A 17,829-nucleotide genomic window follows, 5' to 3' on the forward strand; every position below is an offset into this window, starting at 1 on the left:
TTTTGCAGTGGTAAATGGTCAGTGCCCATGCCTTTGTAATGGAGAAGAGCTCCCTAGCCCTTCGAGTTCTGTTCCCCTGAACTACAGAGTCCAAAGATATACAGAGCTAACAAATAGATTTGCATTTTAGGACTCTTTGACAGCCCCCCGGGGTCAGATGATGCGAAGCTTATTGACATATTTTACCCGGGAGACCAGCAGTCTGTGACCTTTGGAACCAAGTCCCGGGTAGGAATGGGAGGCATGGAGGCCAAGGTAGGAGAAGACTCTAGAGCCTATGTTGCTTGCTTTTCATATGGGAAAAGCAGTGGTCTGAGATGCACTTTACCTTTGAGCCTTGCTCTAAGTCTGTTTTTGAACAAACGTGTACATTGCACTGAGTTTAACCCATTCTTTCTATCTCCTTCCTAATATATAGATGTATTTCTGGCTTCTGAAAGAGGAACTCTGGGGTATTTTAGTCCTTTATCTGCACATTTGTTCCATTACAGAGAGGCTAATGTCACTACCGTGCACATGACCTTTTCATTGTTTTTTGGAAACTTTCTCCATCTCCAGTGTTCCTTTTTCTGCAGAGATTTGTTTTTAAATCCCATGCAAATACAGAACACTGGGTGTGTCTGCAAGAGAAGCTTACTGTGCAGTAGTGTGTTGGTCAAAAACTATGCTAATGCACTACTGTGCAGTGCTGTTAGGCTCTTGTGCAGTAAGCATCACAAAAAACATGCGCCAGTGCTACCACACAGTAACTAGTTACTGCTCATTTAATTAGTACTTCATTAGGCAAGTACTAAACTAAATGCTTAGTATCTAAGGCTCATTAATGAAGGTGTAGACATGCCCATTGTGTCCTTTGGTATGGCTGTAGTGAGGAGGGGCATCTCCATGATGGGGATGAGCCGGTTCCTAAGGATGCCTTAAAAGCTACAGTATTTCTAACTGCTGGAAGACTCAAGTTCAGTGCCTCTTCAGTAGCTTTATTTAAATATTTCTAGTTGCGTATACAGGTTCAATATGACCAGGAGAACTTCAGAATCTAAATGCACAAATGGGAAGAGGTATAGAAAAAAGAGTTTTAAATTTAATGAAGTCCCAAATGTAACTCTGTTGGGGATAGGAGAGCTAAAACAAAATAAATTCTGCTGTATCCAAAGTGTAGCTGTCTTCTGGCATAGAAGTTAAATGAAGAGCTGGTGGAAAACTGTCTGTTGCGTAGGAGCACTCAAATTGCCCAAAGCACCAGCTGGGATTGTCAGTATAGACAACAGAAAATAAAAGTAAGTCTGAAGATCCTAGTAATGGGTAAGGTGGAGATGGATTACAGCTGAAATGGAGTGAACTGAGATCAGGGGAATGTCCTGAGAAAACTATGGGATGCCAGATGAGCACCCTACATGTCAGTGTATTTGGTGAAAAATCCATAAACCTCTCTATAGTAGTGAGAGACTTTTTAAAGGCAGGGAGGGAGGGAGGGGGGATGAGAGTCCTGCCGTAGAAGGGAAGCTTAACATAATGAGCATATATGAAACTCAGTCTCCCAGTCCAGGAGGATACTGTGCATCTGCAGTGGAAGAGAGCTATAGAGCTAAGGAAGTGGAACTGTATCTGAAGGATTGAACAGGGTCTGAGAAAGCTTCCTCCTTATATGCACAGCAATAAGAACATACATACTTACAAATATACTCATATTGTCTTGCCTGCATCCCATTTAGGAAAAAAGTGATGGAGACTGGATTCATGTCAGTCTAATAATATATAAACCAATGGCATGTCAGGATAGGGAAGTTTTTGTCAAGAAATCACTTCTGCAGTTTAAATGATTGCTTTGGAGTCTGGGAAGAGGTGGTTTTGTCTTAAAAAATTAAGGATCAGACATGAGCTAGTTCAAGTAAGTGTTGGCCCATAGTTTAATTACTTTAAACATCATAGATATCAGAATTTGTGCTTTGCCACTAAACTGCAGACGCGAGACTCCCATACTGCCTCTCCCATCTGCAAAGAGTTCCCTGTTCACATCTGCAAAGGTCCCTCCTTTGCATCTCTCTTTCAAACTCTCCTTTGACATGAAGTGTACAAGAACTCATAAGCAGTTGGGTGGGCAGTGGGCTTGCTATCCCAGATCAGCAATATTGTCTCATGATTTCCTTTTGCTACCCCTCTGCCTGTTCAACATGTTGAGTCCCTTTCCCCAGCAGCTTACAGGTTTTCCATGTTTGAATAGCACCTAGCATAGGGCACTTAGTAATAGACAATGAGGAAACATGTTGAAAGGGTCTGAAACCAAAAATGAAAAAATAGCAGGCCTCAGATTAATAAACGGTATGTGGAATGGCCGTGTCAAAACATGCATTCTTGCATGCAAAAAGAAACTGAAAGGCAAGACAGCGATCCAGCCCCAGTAAGACTGGTGTAAAGGAGTATGGCCCATGAGGTAAATTGGAGAGGGGAAATCAAAGAACTAAAATCACTTTGAAGAGCTACTACCAAAGAGTTAGAAACAGTACCCAGTCCTTCAAGATCTGAAGCTGGAGACCCTCAGAAAATCACTGGTGTCACTGGACTTCAGGGGGGTAATTTAGGAAGGTAAGGACATAGAAATCAGGTTTATTGTCTCTGATGGTGCTGAGGAACCAAACAAGAACGGGCTGTCATTATGCTGGGCACAGGACAAACAGTAGCAGACAATCTCGAGAATCAACTCTTCATCCTTCTTCCTTAGCGCATACCAAGGTGATGACGGTGAAGTTTCAGAATTGACAGTTCCAAATTACTGAAGATGAGAGGATAAAATCCAAGAATTGTGGAGGAAAGATGTGGCTGAACTTTTGACAAACACGCTGCCTGTCATTAAATCAGCTGCTAGTTTTTGGTTGGGCAGCGATGCCTTAAAGGCATGTATGGCAGTGCTGAGAACAAACACCAGTGACCCGTCTGCTGACGGGAAAAGTGGTGGAAGCCAGAAGTTCAGAAAGGGATTCCAGACACCTGGATGAGCTTGACACAATGGGGACAAACCAGCAGAGCTCTTGTGAAGGAAAACAGTCTCTTCCACTCAGCAGAGTGCTTGCTGTTGTGTGTCAACAAAATAGTGGTGCAGGAAAAGTTGCTGTTATGATTTCATCTTCAGAAAGCCTCTGCATGCTGTCGGGCATTTCTTCCTTATTCTGGGCCTTGGCTAGATTCCAGCCCACAAAATTTAGCGGGAATAAATGATCTATTTTCAACCTGGGTTAGCCTGTGGTAGCTTCTACACTGTGTTTGTATGCTCCCAAAGGTGTATGAGGAGATGGTTTCTGTCATGAAGGATTTACAATCTGAAAAACTACAACTAAGTAGGGATAATCTCTGAAAGAAGATGCTTGCTTGGCATGAAGATTTTTTTTCCCCCCAGTGTTTGCTTTCTTCCTTCTAGGTAAAGGCAGCTCTGTGGGCCCTCCAAGGGGGCACTTCTGTGGTCATTGCAAATGGAACGCACCCAAAGATCTCTGGCCACGTCATCACGGACATTGTGGAAGGGAAAAAAGTTGGCACCTTTTTTTCAGAGGTGAAACCTGCAGGTAAGCTGGTACCTGGGGCAGTTTGGAGATGAGGATTGATTGAAGGACTGAAGGTTTCTGGCATCTCTAAACCAATGGTGGCAGATACCAGGTAGAGCATGGCAAGGGATGGATCACTCTAGATCTACCTTGTTCATATGCTGTCCCTCTCCTGCCACTGTCAGAAACAGGCAACTGGGCTAGATGGACAGTTGGTCTGACCTGGCATACATGGGTGACTGGTGCCTCCTGAGACTGGGGGAGGGGCACAGTTTATGGGTGACAGTGTTGGTGGCAGCATGGCAAGCAGCGACTGCCCACAGAAGCTGGCAGTGGGGTGGGGGCGAGCAGCGACTGCCTGTAGAAGCCAGCAGTGGTGGCCAATCTCGGGAGGGGGGGCACATGCCCCTCTGTGCCCCTCCTACCAGTCGCCTATGCTGGCATGGCACTTCTTGCATTCTTTGTAAATATTGGGGTTAGGGGAAGGCTTCCTAGGGTGATGAAGATGGGTTAAAACTTTGTTTATAGCTGTAAGAAACTGACAAAAATGTACTTTGTGAGGCTAGCAGGTCATTTTTAAAAGATGTGTATCCATCTGTAGGGTCTGTAGCTGTGCTGCAGTGGTGTGCCTGCTGGCCTCCTGGGGCTAAGCCTGTGGGTTCCAAGACCCCTGGTTTCCTTGGCCAGAGGACATCTGAGGTGTGTGTCCTATCCTGAGCAACAAAAATGATCAGGGGCCTGGGAGATGAGACCAGATGAGGAGAGGCTGAAGGAAACTCAAGAGAAGAGAAGATTGAGGGGGGATCTTATAATTCTTCAGATACCTGAAGGGCAATTACAGAGAGGATGGAGCTGGGCCTTTCTCTTTGGCTGTGGGGGACAGGACTAGGGTCAGTGGCCTCAAGCTACAGCAGAGGAAATTTCTGACTGTGAGGTGGTCAAGCACTGGAATAGGCTACCTAGAGAAGTCGTAGAATCTCTGTCCATGGGAGTTTTCAAGAGTACCTGGGATGGTTTAGTCAGCAATGATCCTACCCTGAGCAGATGACCATGTGAGTTTCCTTCCAGCCCTACTTTCCCATGTTCTTGTGATCTGATAGAGTCCCTTGTATGCTCCTTGTACGACTACTGATGGGCTATAATTAAATTGTCTTTCAACTTTTCTGTAGTGAATTAAAAAAAACTGAACTCCTTAAACTTCTCATCTTAAGGCACACTTCTGTAGCGTGTAAATCATTTCTGTAGCTGTTCTCTGGACCTTCTCCCATTTTCTCTTATCCGTATAAGATGGAGATACCAGAACTTCCATATGGGGTTGGAAAGTTACCTTGGCACCGCACTGGTAAGACCAAGATCTCCTTCTAACCCTGCTTGGTGGTCTCCTTATAGTACATCAAAGCATTGTGTTAGCTGGCTATCCCAGAACCTTGTGCTTGGGAGTTAACGTTCAGTTTGCCTTCTGCAGCAACACCTGAGCCTTTTTCAGAGCCACTGCTTTTCAGACTACAATCTTTTTCTCCTATAGACACAATCTATGTCCTCTGTTCCTATATCTTTGAAAAAGACATGTTGCCTTTTATGTGATCAGATCTCTTTAGTATTAACTTATCCTTCTTTTTTGCTATCCCATGTGTCTGAGAGAGAGACATTCCTTGGACATGAATTTATTATTTCTAGATGCTGATTTAAAAATAATTGAACAATAGTGGACTGAGAACCAATCCCAGCAGTACCCCAAAGAGATACTGTATTAATTGAGAATTCCTCTTTTGAGCTCTGAAAGTCATGCCTTGCCTATTTTAATAGTGGTCTTTTGTAGTTGTGATGGCTTAAGGTTTATGAGAGAAGCTAGATTTGTTTTTGCAATATCTTTATGGAACAACTCGGTAGTAGGAAGAGATGTTACATAAGCATTTTAAGTACAAATGCTAGTTTGTCTGACATCTTTCCCAAATAGAGTAAACTATCTTGGCCTGCACCTGGTTTGTACCTTCTGCTCTGTACACTTGGTCATACTCCTCTCCTAGTACTGGGAATGATCTCAGGAGTCCAGGCTGTCTCCTTACTCTAACCACTGCTAACAGATTGCACTACTGTTGATGAAGACAGAGGCCAAAAAGTGGCAGGAGGGAGTATAGAAGTGCTCTGCAAGTACTTGGAATGAGAGAGATCATTTGGGGAGGGGCAAAGGATTGTGAAGAGCCTGAGCTGTTGGGCTATGGGGTTAGAGGAGACAAGAAAGAAGCTGAGAACAAAGGTAACCTCATGTGCCAGCTACACTGACGTAGTGTATGTGGGTCTGCACAAGAGAGCAGGGAGATGGTTAAAGGAAGAACACATTAAGAAAGGTGGATATGCTCCTGGCTCTTAACATTTTTGTTTGTGGTTTTTGTCTGTTTACAAGGTTTTTACCACTCTGATACTGTCTTTACCTAGGAATATTTGTTTGTCTCTTCCTGTTGCTTGCAAGTCCCCAAGCTTACCTGAATATATTTAAGAGGCAAGGATTCCTTAGGGTGACATCTTTTAATGGGCCAACTATGTAGCTGGGATAGAGATAGGCAAGCTTTCTTTGGAATGCAAGACATTCTTCCTCAGGTCACTAAACATGAATACATTTAGCCATGATTTTGATGTCACTTTCTGCATGGGTATAGTTGTAGCTTCTTGGATGTGCACATGGAACCATATGTGGACCCTTCCGTGTGTTGAGAGAAAGGGTGAGAGGTTTTAGCTGGTGTATCTTTTCTTGCCTGGTGGATGGTCGCTGTGATGAAGAGTTTTAGTTTTTGGATATGCTCTGACTTGGAGTTAAAATTATATCCAGTGTGCACACTCTTGTTTTCATAGGCCCTACTGTAGAACAGCAGGCTGAAATGGCTCGAGCTGGTGGCAGGACCCTGGCAGCATTACAACCTGAACAGGTAACAGGGCTACATGACCTCAGATCTTACTAGAATCCACAAATGTGCAATATGTTTTCCAGGAAACAGTTGAGATGAGTCCCTGCCCGAAAAGGATTGTGTTCTTGCTTTTCTGTCAAGCTCATCACTTAGTAATGGTTTTAGGAGTGGGAAAGGGGCATGGCATGGTGGACGGGCTACAAAGCTGTGGTTAGGAAGTTATGTATGTTTGAATCTTTGTGTTTTATATGTATTTCATCATCTAAATAATTTTAATACAAACTCTCACAGTCTGTAGGCAGCGCCTCAGACGCACCTACGAGTGGGCTGCCCCAGCTGCTGCCACTAAGAGAATTCTCACAAAGTCCATAGGGTGCCACTGCGTGCAGTTCTTCAGTGAGTGCACCATAGCATTACAGTTGGGTTGGATCAAGGGGAGCCACCATGAAGAACAAGGCTGCTATAGCTGCAAATAGGAGTGTCTTAAAGGGAGAGGTTCTTGGGGTTGGGAAAGAAGGCAGAGACCTGAAAGGCAAAGAGCTGCAAAGGCCAGAAATGGAGATGGCAGGGTAAGTGGTGCAGTCCCACTTCTAGCAAAGAGAAAGCTGAGAACTGTCAGCTCTCTGAGGGTAACTGGGGGCTGAACCAGGGAGGAAAGTGTGAGGTCCAAAGATGTGCCTTTCAGAGCTGGAAGGGACCAGAAGCCAGGGTACTATGAGCTACTTCAGGTTTACCACGATAAAAGGAATTCCCTTTTTTCTTCCTATTAGAGAGCTGATATTATCTATCATCTTGCTGACTTGCTGACAGACCAGAGAGAAGAAATTCTGTTGGCAAACAAGAAAGACATGGAAGAAGCTGAGAACAAAGGTAACATGTGCCAGCTACGTTGACATAGTGCATCTGGGTCTGCACAAGAGAGCAGGGAGATGGGAATATTCTCTGCTTCGGGGCTTGAGGAATTTGGGAACGAGCTCTGTAAGATGACCTTCCTTTTGGCTGCCACTGAGGAGCAAATCCAAGACCTTGAAAGCCATGAGTGCAAGCAGCTGTAGCTCTGAAAGTTGTAGGAAACACTTTCTCTGCATAGGATACCACAGCCAGGTAATGTGCTGAATAGTGGTGTACGAAAACTGACAGTGCTCCGAGTCCCCATGAGAGCGATGCCATGACATAGTGAACACCTATGTCCCTTAGCAGTGGTGGCCAACACAGGGCATTGTGCCCCATGGAGGTGGATTCCATCTCTTGTGACCAAGCCAGATGTGACACAATGCTCTCCAAAAAGAGCAACATCCATGTACTAACTGGGCTTAGTCTACTTTAAGCAACTGGTGCAATGCCTTTAATCAGCATCAGGTTCTTATTCTGAGAAATCTGGGATGGACTGAATGTGGGACAGGTGACTTGTGCTCACATCATGAATCATTTCATGATTCAGTACAGCTGGAGTACTGCATCCAGTGCTGTGCACCACATTTCAGGAGGGATGTGGACAGCATGGAGAGGGTCCAGAGGAGGGCCACCCGCATGATCCGGAGACAGCAGGGCAGACCCTACAATGAGAGGCTGTGGGACCTGAACCTGTTCAGCCTTCACAAGAGAAGGCTGAGGGGGGACCTGGTGACCATTGATAAACTCACTGGGGGGGACCAGAAGGGTTTGGGAGAGACCTTGTTTCCCGTAGCCCCCCCTGGCATAACAAGTAACAATGGCCACAAATTGTTGGACAGTAGTTTAGATTAGACATCCGTAAGAACTACTTCACAGTCAGGGCGGCTAGGATCTGGAACCAACTTCCAGGGGAAGTGGTGCTGGCTCCTACCTTGGGGGTCTTTAAGAAGAGGCTTGATGCCTACCTGGCTGGAGTCATTTGAGCCCCGTTTTTCTCCTGCCCAGGCAGGGGGTCGGACTTCAAGATCTACAAGGTCCCTTCCGACCCGGCTTCTATGAATCTATGATCCTTCACGAAGGATGCACAGAGGTGTGCAAAGTGTAAGTTGGGGCAGGCAGTGCGTTTGTGTCTGGATGTATCCATTCAGAGCAAAACCTTTCTATAAGTTTATTATTTTAGAGTATCAGGAATGCTTTAAAAAGGGCAGAAACACTGAGCTCTCCTCTGTCATGTCTGAGATATTAGTAAAGGTGTCTTGCTTTAAACCTCACTTTCGTAGGGTGGGCTATGCATGCAGCTGTGCTGAGCACATTCGCTGCTGAACTGTGATAGAGCCAAAATAATCTCGCCCCCGGGAAATGACCCACCAATAACAAGCATGGCCAAGGTAGGGGTCTACTCTTATTGCCTGTCTCACCCATAGCTGTTTTTCTTGAGCTTCTCTACCTTATACTAGTTGCTGTTAGACACCTGGCTCTGTATTTGGCTCTTGTGCCACAGTTGATGCATTGCCCTTCAGTGAGTCAGGTTTCACTTCCTTGATATCTGTCCTCCTCCTCCTGCAGTGACCCCTCAGGTTTTCCAGGGTAGACTGTACATGCATCCCTAGCAAGAGCATCTTTGCAACATTTGAACAACAGCCAGCTGCCTCTATGGTAGATACGTCTACAAGGAACCAAGGACCAGCCACTGTTTTCCTTTAAAGCTCGCACTTAGTGGTTCCTTCAAATGCATAGGTCTAGTCCAACAAATGTGGTGCTTGTTCAACACAGCTAAATCTCTTTCCCCTCTTTCAGGGAGACTGGCGCTTCCTTTCATGAAGAGACTAAGTCTGTCTACATCCAAGCTGAACAGCTTGGCCATTGGTCTGCGCCAGATTGCAGCATCCTCGCAGGACAGTGTGGGCCGTGTCATTCGCCGGACGCGAATAGCAAAGGACTTGGAATTGGAGCAGGTGACAGTGCCCATTGGTGTCCTGCTGGTGATCTTTGAGTCCCGCCCAGACTGCCTCCCACAGGTATGTAGCAAGAGCACATGGAACTGCTGCAGCTGCCTGTTGTTACCAGGGGAGGATTCTCTTGATGCAGGGGGTGGTCAGCCATATGCATGAATGTTTCCTGAAAGGTTCCCTTGCTGGGACTCCTCTAAACTGAGGTTCTGGCCTCCTGCCTGCATGCATGGGCTGCTGCTGGGTCACATAGCCCCTGAGCTGTACAAGGCCCAGTGCTTCCCTCTGTGGGTGCAGCCACCTGGGAATGTCTTGCTTGCCCCGGGGCAGAGGAGCAAGGTGGCAGGAGGGCGGTTGGGTGTGCTGGCAGTGGGAGAAGGTGGTGGGGATGGTGCACAGGTCGGGTTTCAGCGTCCCGTGCACTGTTGCACTTTGTTAGGTAGCAAACTAAAACACCACAGAGGTGTTTTACCTTGCTACATTATAAAGTCATTTACAATGGAATACACCGCTGAGCATGCAAACAGCAATGCCATTAAAGCAGTGCAAAAGGGCATTTAAGTTGCTTTAAAGGCCAATTTTGTGGCATGTACAAAGATCCTTGCACTTTAGGCACTGCGGTAGAAGCAGGGCCTCTCCTTTGGGGAGCTTCAGTGATTTTTGGGCAGCTGGAAGGACTGATTGGTGCAGAGGAGAACTAGTGCATCATGTAACCCTTGCAGTGGGACATTCATCCACAGCTAGCCCCTTTGCCAGCATCACCTTGACATTAGAGACTTCCGATGAAGTGTATTTAGCTTTGGAGCTGTGTCCATCCTACGTCTGTCCAAACAGCTCCCTGGGCAGAGTGGCCTGGACTCCAACAGGGTCAGCATGGTTGCAGGGGGAATCTTGTACCTGCCCAGTGGTGTCTGCATTATGCTGATGTTCTGCAGTGCTCATGTCTTCTCCCCCTTTGGCAGGTGTCTGCTTTGGCCATTGCCAGTGGAAATGGTTTATTACTGAAAGGAGGAAGGGAGGCATCACATAGCAATCAGATCCTTCACCACCTGACACAGGAAGCACTTTCTATCCATGGAGTCAAAGATGCAGTGCAGCTGGTGAGTACTGGAGGCCAGTCTGGAATTTGGCAGATGTGTGGATGTGCTATAAGTGAAGTGCATTTGGGAAAGCTTCAAGGCAGAGATCCTGTGAGCTTTCTTTAGGATGAAAGTCCTCAGAAGCCTGCTGCTTATTTATTACAGGTGAATACCAGAGAGGAAGTAGAGGACCTCTGCCGCTTGGACAAACTGATAGATCTGATCATTCCACGCGGGTCATCTCAGCTTGTTAGGGACATCCAGAAAGCAGCTAAAGGCATCCCAGTGATGGGGCACAGCGAAGGGATCTGCCATGTATATGTGGATGCAGATGCCAGTGTTGAGAAGGTCACAAGGATAGGTAAGGTGGGAGAGGCTTCTTGTGTTTGAGTTTAGCTGAGATGTCTGTATTGTTTTAATACATAGGTTCATAAGCACATGATACTCGGGCTCGCTCATTAGGAAGGCTTGAAAGAGCGTGCAAGGAGCAGCTTGTAACCATTGTCCATTCTTGCACCGTAGTCAGAGACTCAAAGTGTGAATATCCTGCTGCCTGCAATGCTCTGGAGACGCTCTTGATTCACCGGGACCAGCTGCGAACCCCACTGTTTGATCAGATCATCGACATGCTGAGAGTGGAGCAGGTCAGTGAGCACCACCTGTTTTGCTATGGACAATTGCTAGCCATTAGGAGTCTGGTTGCAAAGTTGGAGGCATTTGCAGTAGCACTATGCTATACAGATATGGGCTTCTGGGGCTCTGCTCCCCCAACCCTCGGGTTCTGCCTAGAGGTGAACTTGGTGTTGCTGAGCTGTGATGTGGATCATGCTCCTTCTCTTGTGCTGCTTGTATTCCCTTTCTCTGCTGTGTCTGTGAAGCTTTTGGTCCTGACTCTTCATGTCCTGGTGCTAGTCCACCGGACCGGTCCCTCACATGCCTGAGGTTTGTCACCCATCTTTAACTTAACCACACTCAATTCCCCCTTTTTTTTTTTTTTTGGCGCTGTTTCTCACTCTGTTTCCTCCTCCGGACTTACCCCACACCCATGCCTGTCAACCTGTCCTTGCTTCTGCCTGTTCTGCTTTCCTCGTGTCTACACAGGATCTGCAGAGTGAACGATTTTCTCGGCATCTTGCAGACATTGCAGTTCCAGCAGCATCTGTGCAGGAGTCTTTGGAGCTGTGTGTTTAATTTCTCTGGGCTCCAGAGAGCTGTAGGATTAAGCCCCCAGCTCAGACCTTGAATGCTAATTAACAGGTACTTGGCACAGCTGGTGCTATGTCACTAGGACATGCAGGCTGTGGGTATTTGTGCAGAAAACACAGGGTCAGAGGGAAAGTTGGGGCCACATGTGTTGGTAACAGGGGAGCTGAGGGGATGTGTCTGAGGGAAACCATATGACCCAGAAAGCTGCCTGGTGAGCCCCACTGGCAGTTCTCCACAGACTTGGGCTTCCCTTCTGCAAGCAGGAAGGGGCGGTTAAGCTAGTGTAGTGTCTGTCTGTCACAAAGGATGTGAAGTTTCATCCAGTATTTGTGTATCAAACAAGTGGCTGTTGAATAACTATTGAAAGACACCCAGCTCTGGTTCTGCAGGCTCCCAGCAGCATTAGTGCTTCATGACAGATACAGAGTAGCTTGCCTTGTTTTGCGTGAGACACGTACTGTTTTCCCTGCAGGGGAAGACCAGGAACACTAGCAGTTCCTGTGGTGTAGCTGATGCTCTGTGATCTCTTATCCAAGCGGATCTTGCAGGGGCTTGTTCATGCAGCCAGGCCCTGAACTAAAATCTCTTCATAATCTTCACTTTGGTTAAACTGACTAAATTGTACTTGAGTCTCTCTTGTAAGGGATCTTCTCCGTATTTCTGATTCATTCTTTATAGCTCTCTTCTGAACTATCTCTAATTCTTAATATTCCTCTTAAAGTGAAGGTACGAGAACTGGACATGTGTTCCCTGAATGGTTTCATCATGCTGTACTGGGTGTACTTTCACCTCTCTACTCTTGCTTGATGCATAGTTAAAGGAATACGTTACATCTTCTAGCTACCATATTGTACTGGCAGTTCATGTTTGGCTGGTTGGCAGCCATGACCCAGGTTCAGTATCGTGTTGCTAATTGACTGAGCCATAAAGTTCCCAGAAATGGCTTTTACATGTTATGACCTGAAACTCTCTATAGGGTCTACATAAAGCAAGAACTCTGTGCTGCAGCCAGCTTTTTATTTCTAGGGAATATTTAACTTGGGGGCAGCTGTTTTGTGTGGAAGGTGTCTGGAGAGGTGAGTTGATGCATATTTTGTCCTCACAGGTGAAGATTCATGCTGGCCCTAGGTTTGCGTCTTACTTGACTTTCAGCCCTTCAGAAGTGAAGTCTCTCCGTACAGAATACGGAGACCTGGAATGCTGCATCGAGGTGGTGGACAGTGTCCAGGAAGCCATTGAACATATCCACAAATATGGAAGCTCTCACACAGATGTGATCGTCACAGAGAATGGTCAGTGCCCTGCACAGTTCAACGCATCAGCTCTTGCTGTCAAACTTCAGGCACTGGTGTTTGACGTGCACTTTCATGGCATGTAAGGCTATGAGGCCCAGAAGCTACTAGGACAGAACCTCTCTTGATCGTTCTTACTGTCATGGCTGCAGACCTGTAGAGTTGACATTCATGTCCTGTGGTGAAGGGGCTGTCGGCATTGGTTTGGTCATAACTAATCTGCCTAATGCTGTGCTGCATAACTTGGTTTGTGCAGGTTCTTGCACTGTGCGCATAACTGAAGATCTCTGAATGCTCACATCAGTTTGCATCTGTTTGTTTCCCTCAGAGAAAACGGCAGAGTACTTCCTGCAGCACGTGGACAGTGCCTGCGTGTTCTGGAATGCCAGCACCCGATTCTCCGATGGATACCGCTTTGGGCTTGGTAAGGGAGCAGGAGCAGCTCTTTTGATCTGTTTGGGTTTTAGATCTGAATTTGGGATTTGTACACCTAGCAGATACCTGCCCGAATCCTGGAAGATGTGGCTGTACCTTCTCTGCCTAGAGCTTCCTGGAAGGATTTTAGAAAAGATACTGTAGCAAAAGTAGAAATTTGGATCTTTTGGCTGAAAGGATTAGCAGATAAAAATCTGGTGGGTGCAGAAAATACACTTTGACAGGAGCAGAAAATACATTGTACCACCTGGATTAATTAGGAAGGCGAGTCAGTTAGGAAGGGAGAAAAAATGTTCTGTTGTGCACAAAACCCAGCTTCATCTTCTTGTGTTCCTGTCTCCCTCTGTTGCAGGGGCCGAGGTTGGAATCAGTACTTCTCGTATCCATGCCCGTGGGCCAGTGGGGATTGAGGGACTATTAACTACAAAGTGGCTGCTGAAAGGGGACAATCATGTTGTGTCTGACTTCTCGGAGCATGGGAGCATGAAATATCTTCATGAGAACCTCCCCATCCCTCAGAGGAACACCAACTGACAGCACCTGAGAGCCCAGGAGTGCGACAGGTTTACTGAGGATGCTCAGGCTCCAGAGCTGCCACTGGGGAGGAGTTTGTACTTGTCCTCAGGTGAGTTGTCTGCTCTGGCTCCCCCGGGGGGTTCTTAGACACTGTGCAGTAAAATGAAGAAAAAACAATTGTGTCTGTCTGAGACTTCCTGCTCCTACTCGCTGTTAGCTCCATGTAGCAACAAACATAGAGGCTGCAAGTTCTACCTGTTCCTAGAGCTGGGTCCTCAGACCATCCCAGCTGCACAGTGAGACTCTCCCTTTTGCATTCCTTTCTCTCTCTCGCTCCTTTGGTAAACCACCTTTATTTGGGATGGGGTGGACCTGTTCCTTTCTCGTAATATCTTTCTGTGGCACTTGGCCATCTCTTATCCTGGTCTGAAGGGCTTTGTTTCCGAGAAGACTTTGTATTCCCGAGCGTGTTCCTTTTCCCTGCAGTCCTAGCATCTTGGCAGCTCTCGGAAGGGCTAGAATGTTCTGACACTTACTTTGTGCTTAAATGTTGGGTAGATCGGTGAATAAATGTTCCAGAGGCAGAATGCTTTGACCAAGAGATCCTTTTTAATGTTTGATTTCTTTTAATTACAGATAAATGTAGATAAATTTCACAACTGTAAATGTGGATTTCATTACCCTTTTATGACTATTTGTACCAAATATTTTTGTTTATTGTTTTATATGAAACTTTATCATCCCCACAGGAGAACGGAAATGGTATTTTAACTCCATGTTTTTCAAAATAAAGTTCTTGCAAAATGATTTTCGGTCTTCAAGAGTGTGATTATTTAAAATGAAATTGTAACTTTCCCTAGAGAGACTGCCCTAGTTTCATAGTTGGTAGGGTCGGAAGGGACCTGAGCAGATCGAGTCCCACCCCCTGCCATGGCAGGAAAGAGTACTGGGGTCAAACGACCCCGGCAGGGTGTCTGTCTAACCACCTCATAAAGACCCCCGGGGTAGGAGCCAGCACCACTTCTCTTGGAAGTTGGTTACAGACCCTAGCTGCCCTGACCGTGAAGTTGCGCCTCCTGATGTCTAGTCTGAATCTACCCTCTGCCAGCTTGTGACTGTTCTTTCTGGTCCCTCCTGGTCATGCTCGGGGGGACAGGGACTCCCCAAATGCCTGCTGGTCCCCTCGGACTAGTTTGTAACAGGCCACTAGATCCCCCCTCAGCCTTCTCTTTTGGAGGCTGAACAGGTTCAGGTCCCGTAGCCTCTCCTCGTAGGGCTTGCCCTGCCGCCCCCTGACCATGCAAGTGGCCTCCTCTGGACCCTCTCCATGCTGTCCACATCCCTCTTGAAGTGTGGTGCCCAGAACTGGACGCAGGACTCCAGCTGCGGCCTGACCAGTGTTGCATAGAGGGGGAGGATCACTCCCCTGGACCTGCTCGAGATGCATCTGTGGATGCACGACACGGTGCGGTTGGCCTTCCTGACTGCATCCCCACACTGCCGGCCCATGTTCATCTTGGCTTCAGTGATGACTCCAAGATCCTTTTCTGCCTCTGCACTGACGAAAAGAGAGTTCCCCAGCCTGTAGGTATGGCGCTGGTTCTTCCTCCCCAGGTGCAGCGCCTTGCACTTGTCGGTGTTGAATCCCATCCTGTTCTCATGCACCCACCCATGTAACCTGTCTAGGTCCAATTGCAGCCTATTCCTCTCTTCTAGCGTGCCCACATCCCCCCATGTCTTAGTGTCATCAGCAAATTTGAACAGGTGCTTCTTACCCCCTCGTCCAAGTGACTGATGAAGATGTTGAACAGTGTGGGCCTGAGAACCGAGCTCTGGGGGACCCCACTGCCCACGTCCCTCCAGGTCGAACATGACCCATCCACCACCGCTCTCTGGGTGCGGCCCCCCAGCCAGTTGGCAATGCATCTGAATGTGTAGGTGTTGACACCACAGTCCCCCAGTTTTTTAATGAGAATGTGGTGAGAGACAGCCTCGAAGTCCTTCCTAAAGTCCAGAAAGACTATGTCCACTCCTACCCCTGCCTGTAAGGATTTTGTTACCTGGTCGTAGAAGGCCACCAGGTTGGTCTGATGACCTGCCTCGAATGAACCTGTGTTGGTTGCCCCCAAGCATAATCTCCCCCGCTGGCCCCTCGTGGACATGCGCCAGGATAATTCTCTCAAAAAGCTTACCCAGCATCGTGGTAAGACTGACTGGCCTATAGTTCTCCTGGTCCTCCTTCCTCCCTTTTTTGAAGATGGGAATCACGTTGGCCCTTTTCCAGACCTCTGGCACCACACCAGAGCCCCACAAGTGCTCATAAAGCTGTGCCAGGGGTCCTGCAATGACCACAGCTAATTCCCACAGCACTCTGGGTTGGAGATCGTTAACAATGGCAAACACTTGGAGGTTGGCAATCTTGCGAATTTTTTTTTTTCCCCCCTAATTTTCTCTCTCATCTCATTAGCATTGTCACTTTTTTTTCATGAGTCGCATGTTGTACGAATTGGCTATGTCCTTCCATGGATGTGTGGCTTAATTGCAGAAATCCCAAAAGGGTTTCCTCTTAATATAAATTCAGACACAGATGAGTTGTGTAAATAACTATGATTTTTTAACATTCTCTCTTAGATTCATAGCTGTTAGGGGCTGGAAGGGACCTTGCAAGATCGTGTCCAGCCCCCTGCACTAGGCAGGAAGGACAACGAGTCAGGTGACTCCAGCAAGGTGCCTATCCACTCTCCTCTTGAAGATGTCCAGGTAGGTGATGGCACCCCCTCTGGAGGGTGTTTATTCCAGAGCTGGACACCCTGATTGTGTATCCAGTGGGGAGGGTTGATAGGCCCCCACAGTCCTCCCTTAAGGCGCCATTTGGGTTGGCAGTGGGCAAGGTCCATGGGCCTCCATCCGCAGCTCTCCCTTAGGCACCATTTGGGGCTGCAGCAGGCAAGGGAAGTCTCCGCTGTCTGCTCTTGGGGTCATTTTGCTGAGCTGCGGTGTGGTGCTGCCCTGCTTGCAAAACGGTTGAGCACTGACAGTCTGTCACACCCCCAAGCCCGAGCTAGGGTGTAGTGCTGCCTGTCCCTTCACATCTGCTGCTGCGCCCTTTCATTTCTGCAGTGGTTGCCCTGCGACCCCTGCGTGCTGAGTGCCTATGAACTGGTCACGCAGGACGCTGAATTCCTTGCTGAAAAGGGATTAGTGGAAAACATTGCTTGTCTTTGCTGTCTGGCTGGACGGACCGCCTGAGGCTTTATGTGCGAATCACATGAAACAGGTCGCCTTTGGGGGTCACCCCCCCTTTGATTGCTGCCAAAAGGAGAAGTGGAGAAGATGACAGAAACGCAGGTGTGAGCTGCCCTGCTATATAAGAGACTAATAAAATTGATGTGCCAGCCACCTCCTTGGTGCCTGGTGCCTTCACCTCCAAGTTCAGCCTTCCCCGCTGCGCCGGTTCTCCTCCTCTCTCCTGCCACGCCACGTCCAGGTTCCCCCCCGCTGCCCCCTTCCGCTGAGGCGTGCGTCTCGCTGCGCGGTGCGGCCAGGCGAGAAGGCGGAGAGAGGAGAGGAGAGGAGAGGAGAGGAGGCCTCGCGCGCTCGGGACGCCGGCAGCGGCAGCGGCAGCGGCCAGGACCGGCAGGGCTCGCGCTGCTCGGGGCGCGGCCGGGATCGGAGGCTCGTGTTCTCATTGGCCACCTTGAGGCGTAAAGCGATTGGATGGAGGGGCCGCATGGGGGGGGGGTCAGGGGCGCACACTGTTCTTCATTCTGATTGGCTTTTGTAGGAGGGGGCGGGCCAAAGAGAACGCCTGCCCCGCTCGCATTCTGATTGGCTTCCCGGGAATGGTGGGTTGTGTGCACGCTTCTGCGTGCCGATTGGTCGCACTCCGATCCTCAGTGGCCCCGGTCCGGCTGGTTTTGCCTGCTGCCGGGTCCGCAGAGCTCGCAGCCCACTTCCCGCTGCTGCCGCGGACACGCGGGGGGTCCCAGAGAGCTGCCGCAGGCTGTTGTGGCGACCAG

The 17,829-nt window shown here is 48.1% G+C and overlaps 1 protein-coding gene across 5 annotated transcripts in view; it reads left to right on the forward strand.

Moving 5' to 3' along the window:
* ALDH18A1 (aldehyde dehydrogenase 18 family member A1) overlaps positions 1 to 14,611 on the forward strand; it is a 40,282-nt gene extending 25,671 nt beyond the window's left edge. For all 5 annotated transcript variants that reach the window (XM_090058860.1, XM_090058861.1, XM_090058857.1 and 2 more), the window contains exons 8-18: positions 131 to 255; positions 3,413 to 3,557; positions 6,387 to 6,460; positions 7,210 to 7,309; positions 9,131 to 9,351; positions 10,245 to 10,382; positions 10,527 to 10,722; positions 10,884 to 11,005; positions 12,673 to 12,859; positions 13,188 to 13,283; positions 13,647 to 14,611. In XM_090058860.1, coding sequence (XP_089914986.1) covers positions 131 to 255; positions 3,413 to 3,557; positions 6,387 to 6,460; positions 7,210 to 7,309; positions 9,131 to 9,351; positions 10,245 to 10,382; positions 10,527 to 10,722; positions 10,884 to 11,005; positions 12,673 to 12,859; positions 13,188 to 13,283; positions 13,647 to 13,828 — 1,586 coding nt within the window. In that variant the 3' untranslated portion in view covers positions 13,829 to 14,611. The remainder of the gene's footprint in view (positions 1 to 130; positions 256 to 3,412; positions 3,558 to 6,386; positions 6,461 to 7,209; positions 7,310 to 9,130; positions 9,352 to 10,244; positions 10,383 to 10,526; positions 10,723 to 10,883; positions 11,006 to 12,672; positions 12,860 to 13,187; positions 13,284 to 13,646) is intronic.
* Positions 14,612 to 17,829: the final 3,218 nt, after the last annotated feature.

Source organism: Crocodylus siamensis, chromosome 7, assembly GCF_052110815.1.
Source record: "Crocodylus siamensis isolate JL-2025a chromosome 7, ASM5211081v1, whole genome shotgun sequence".
Taxonomy (NCBI): domain Eukaryota; kingdom Metazoa; phylum Chordata; order Crocodylia; family Crocodylidae; genus Crocodylus; species Crocodylus siamensis.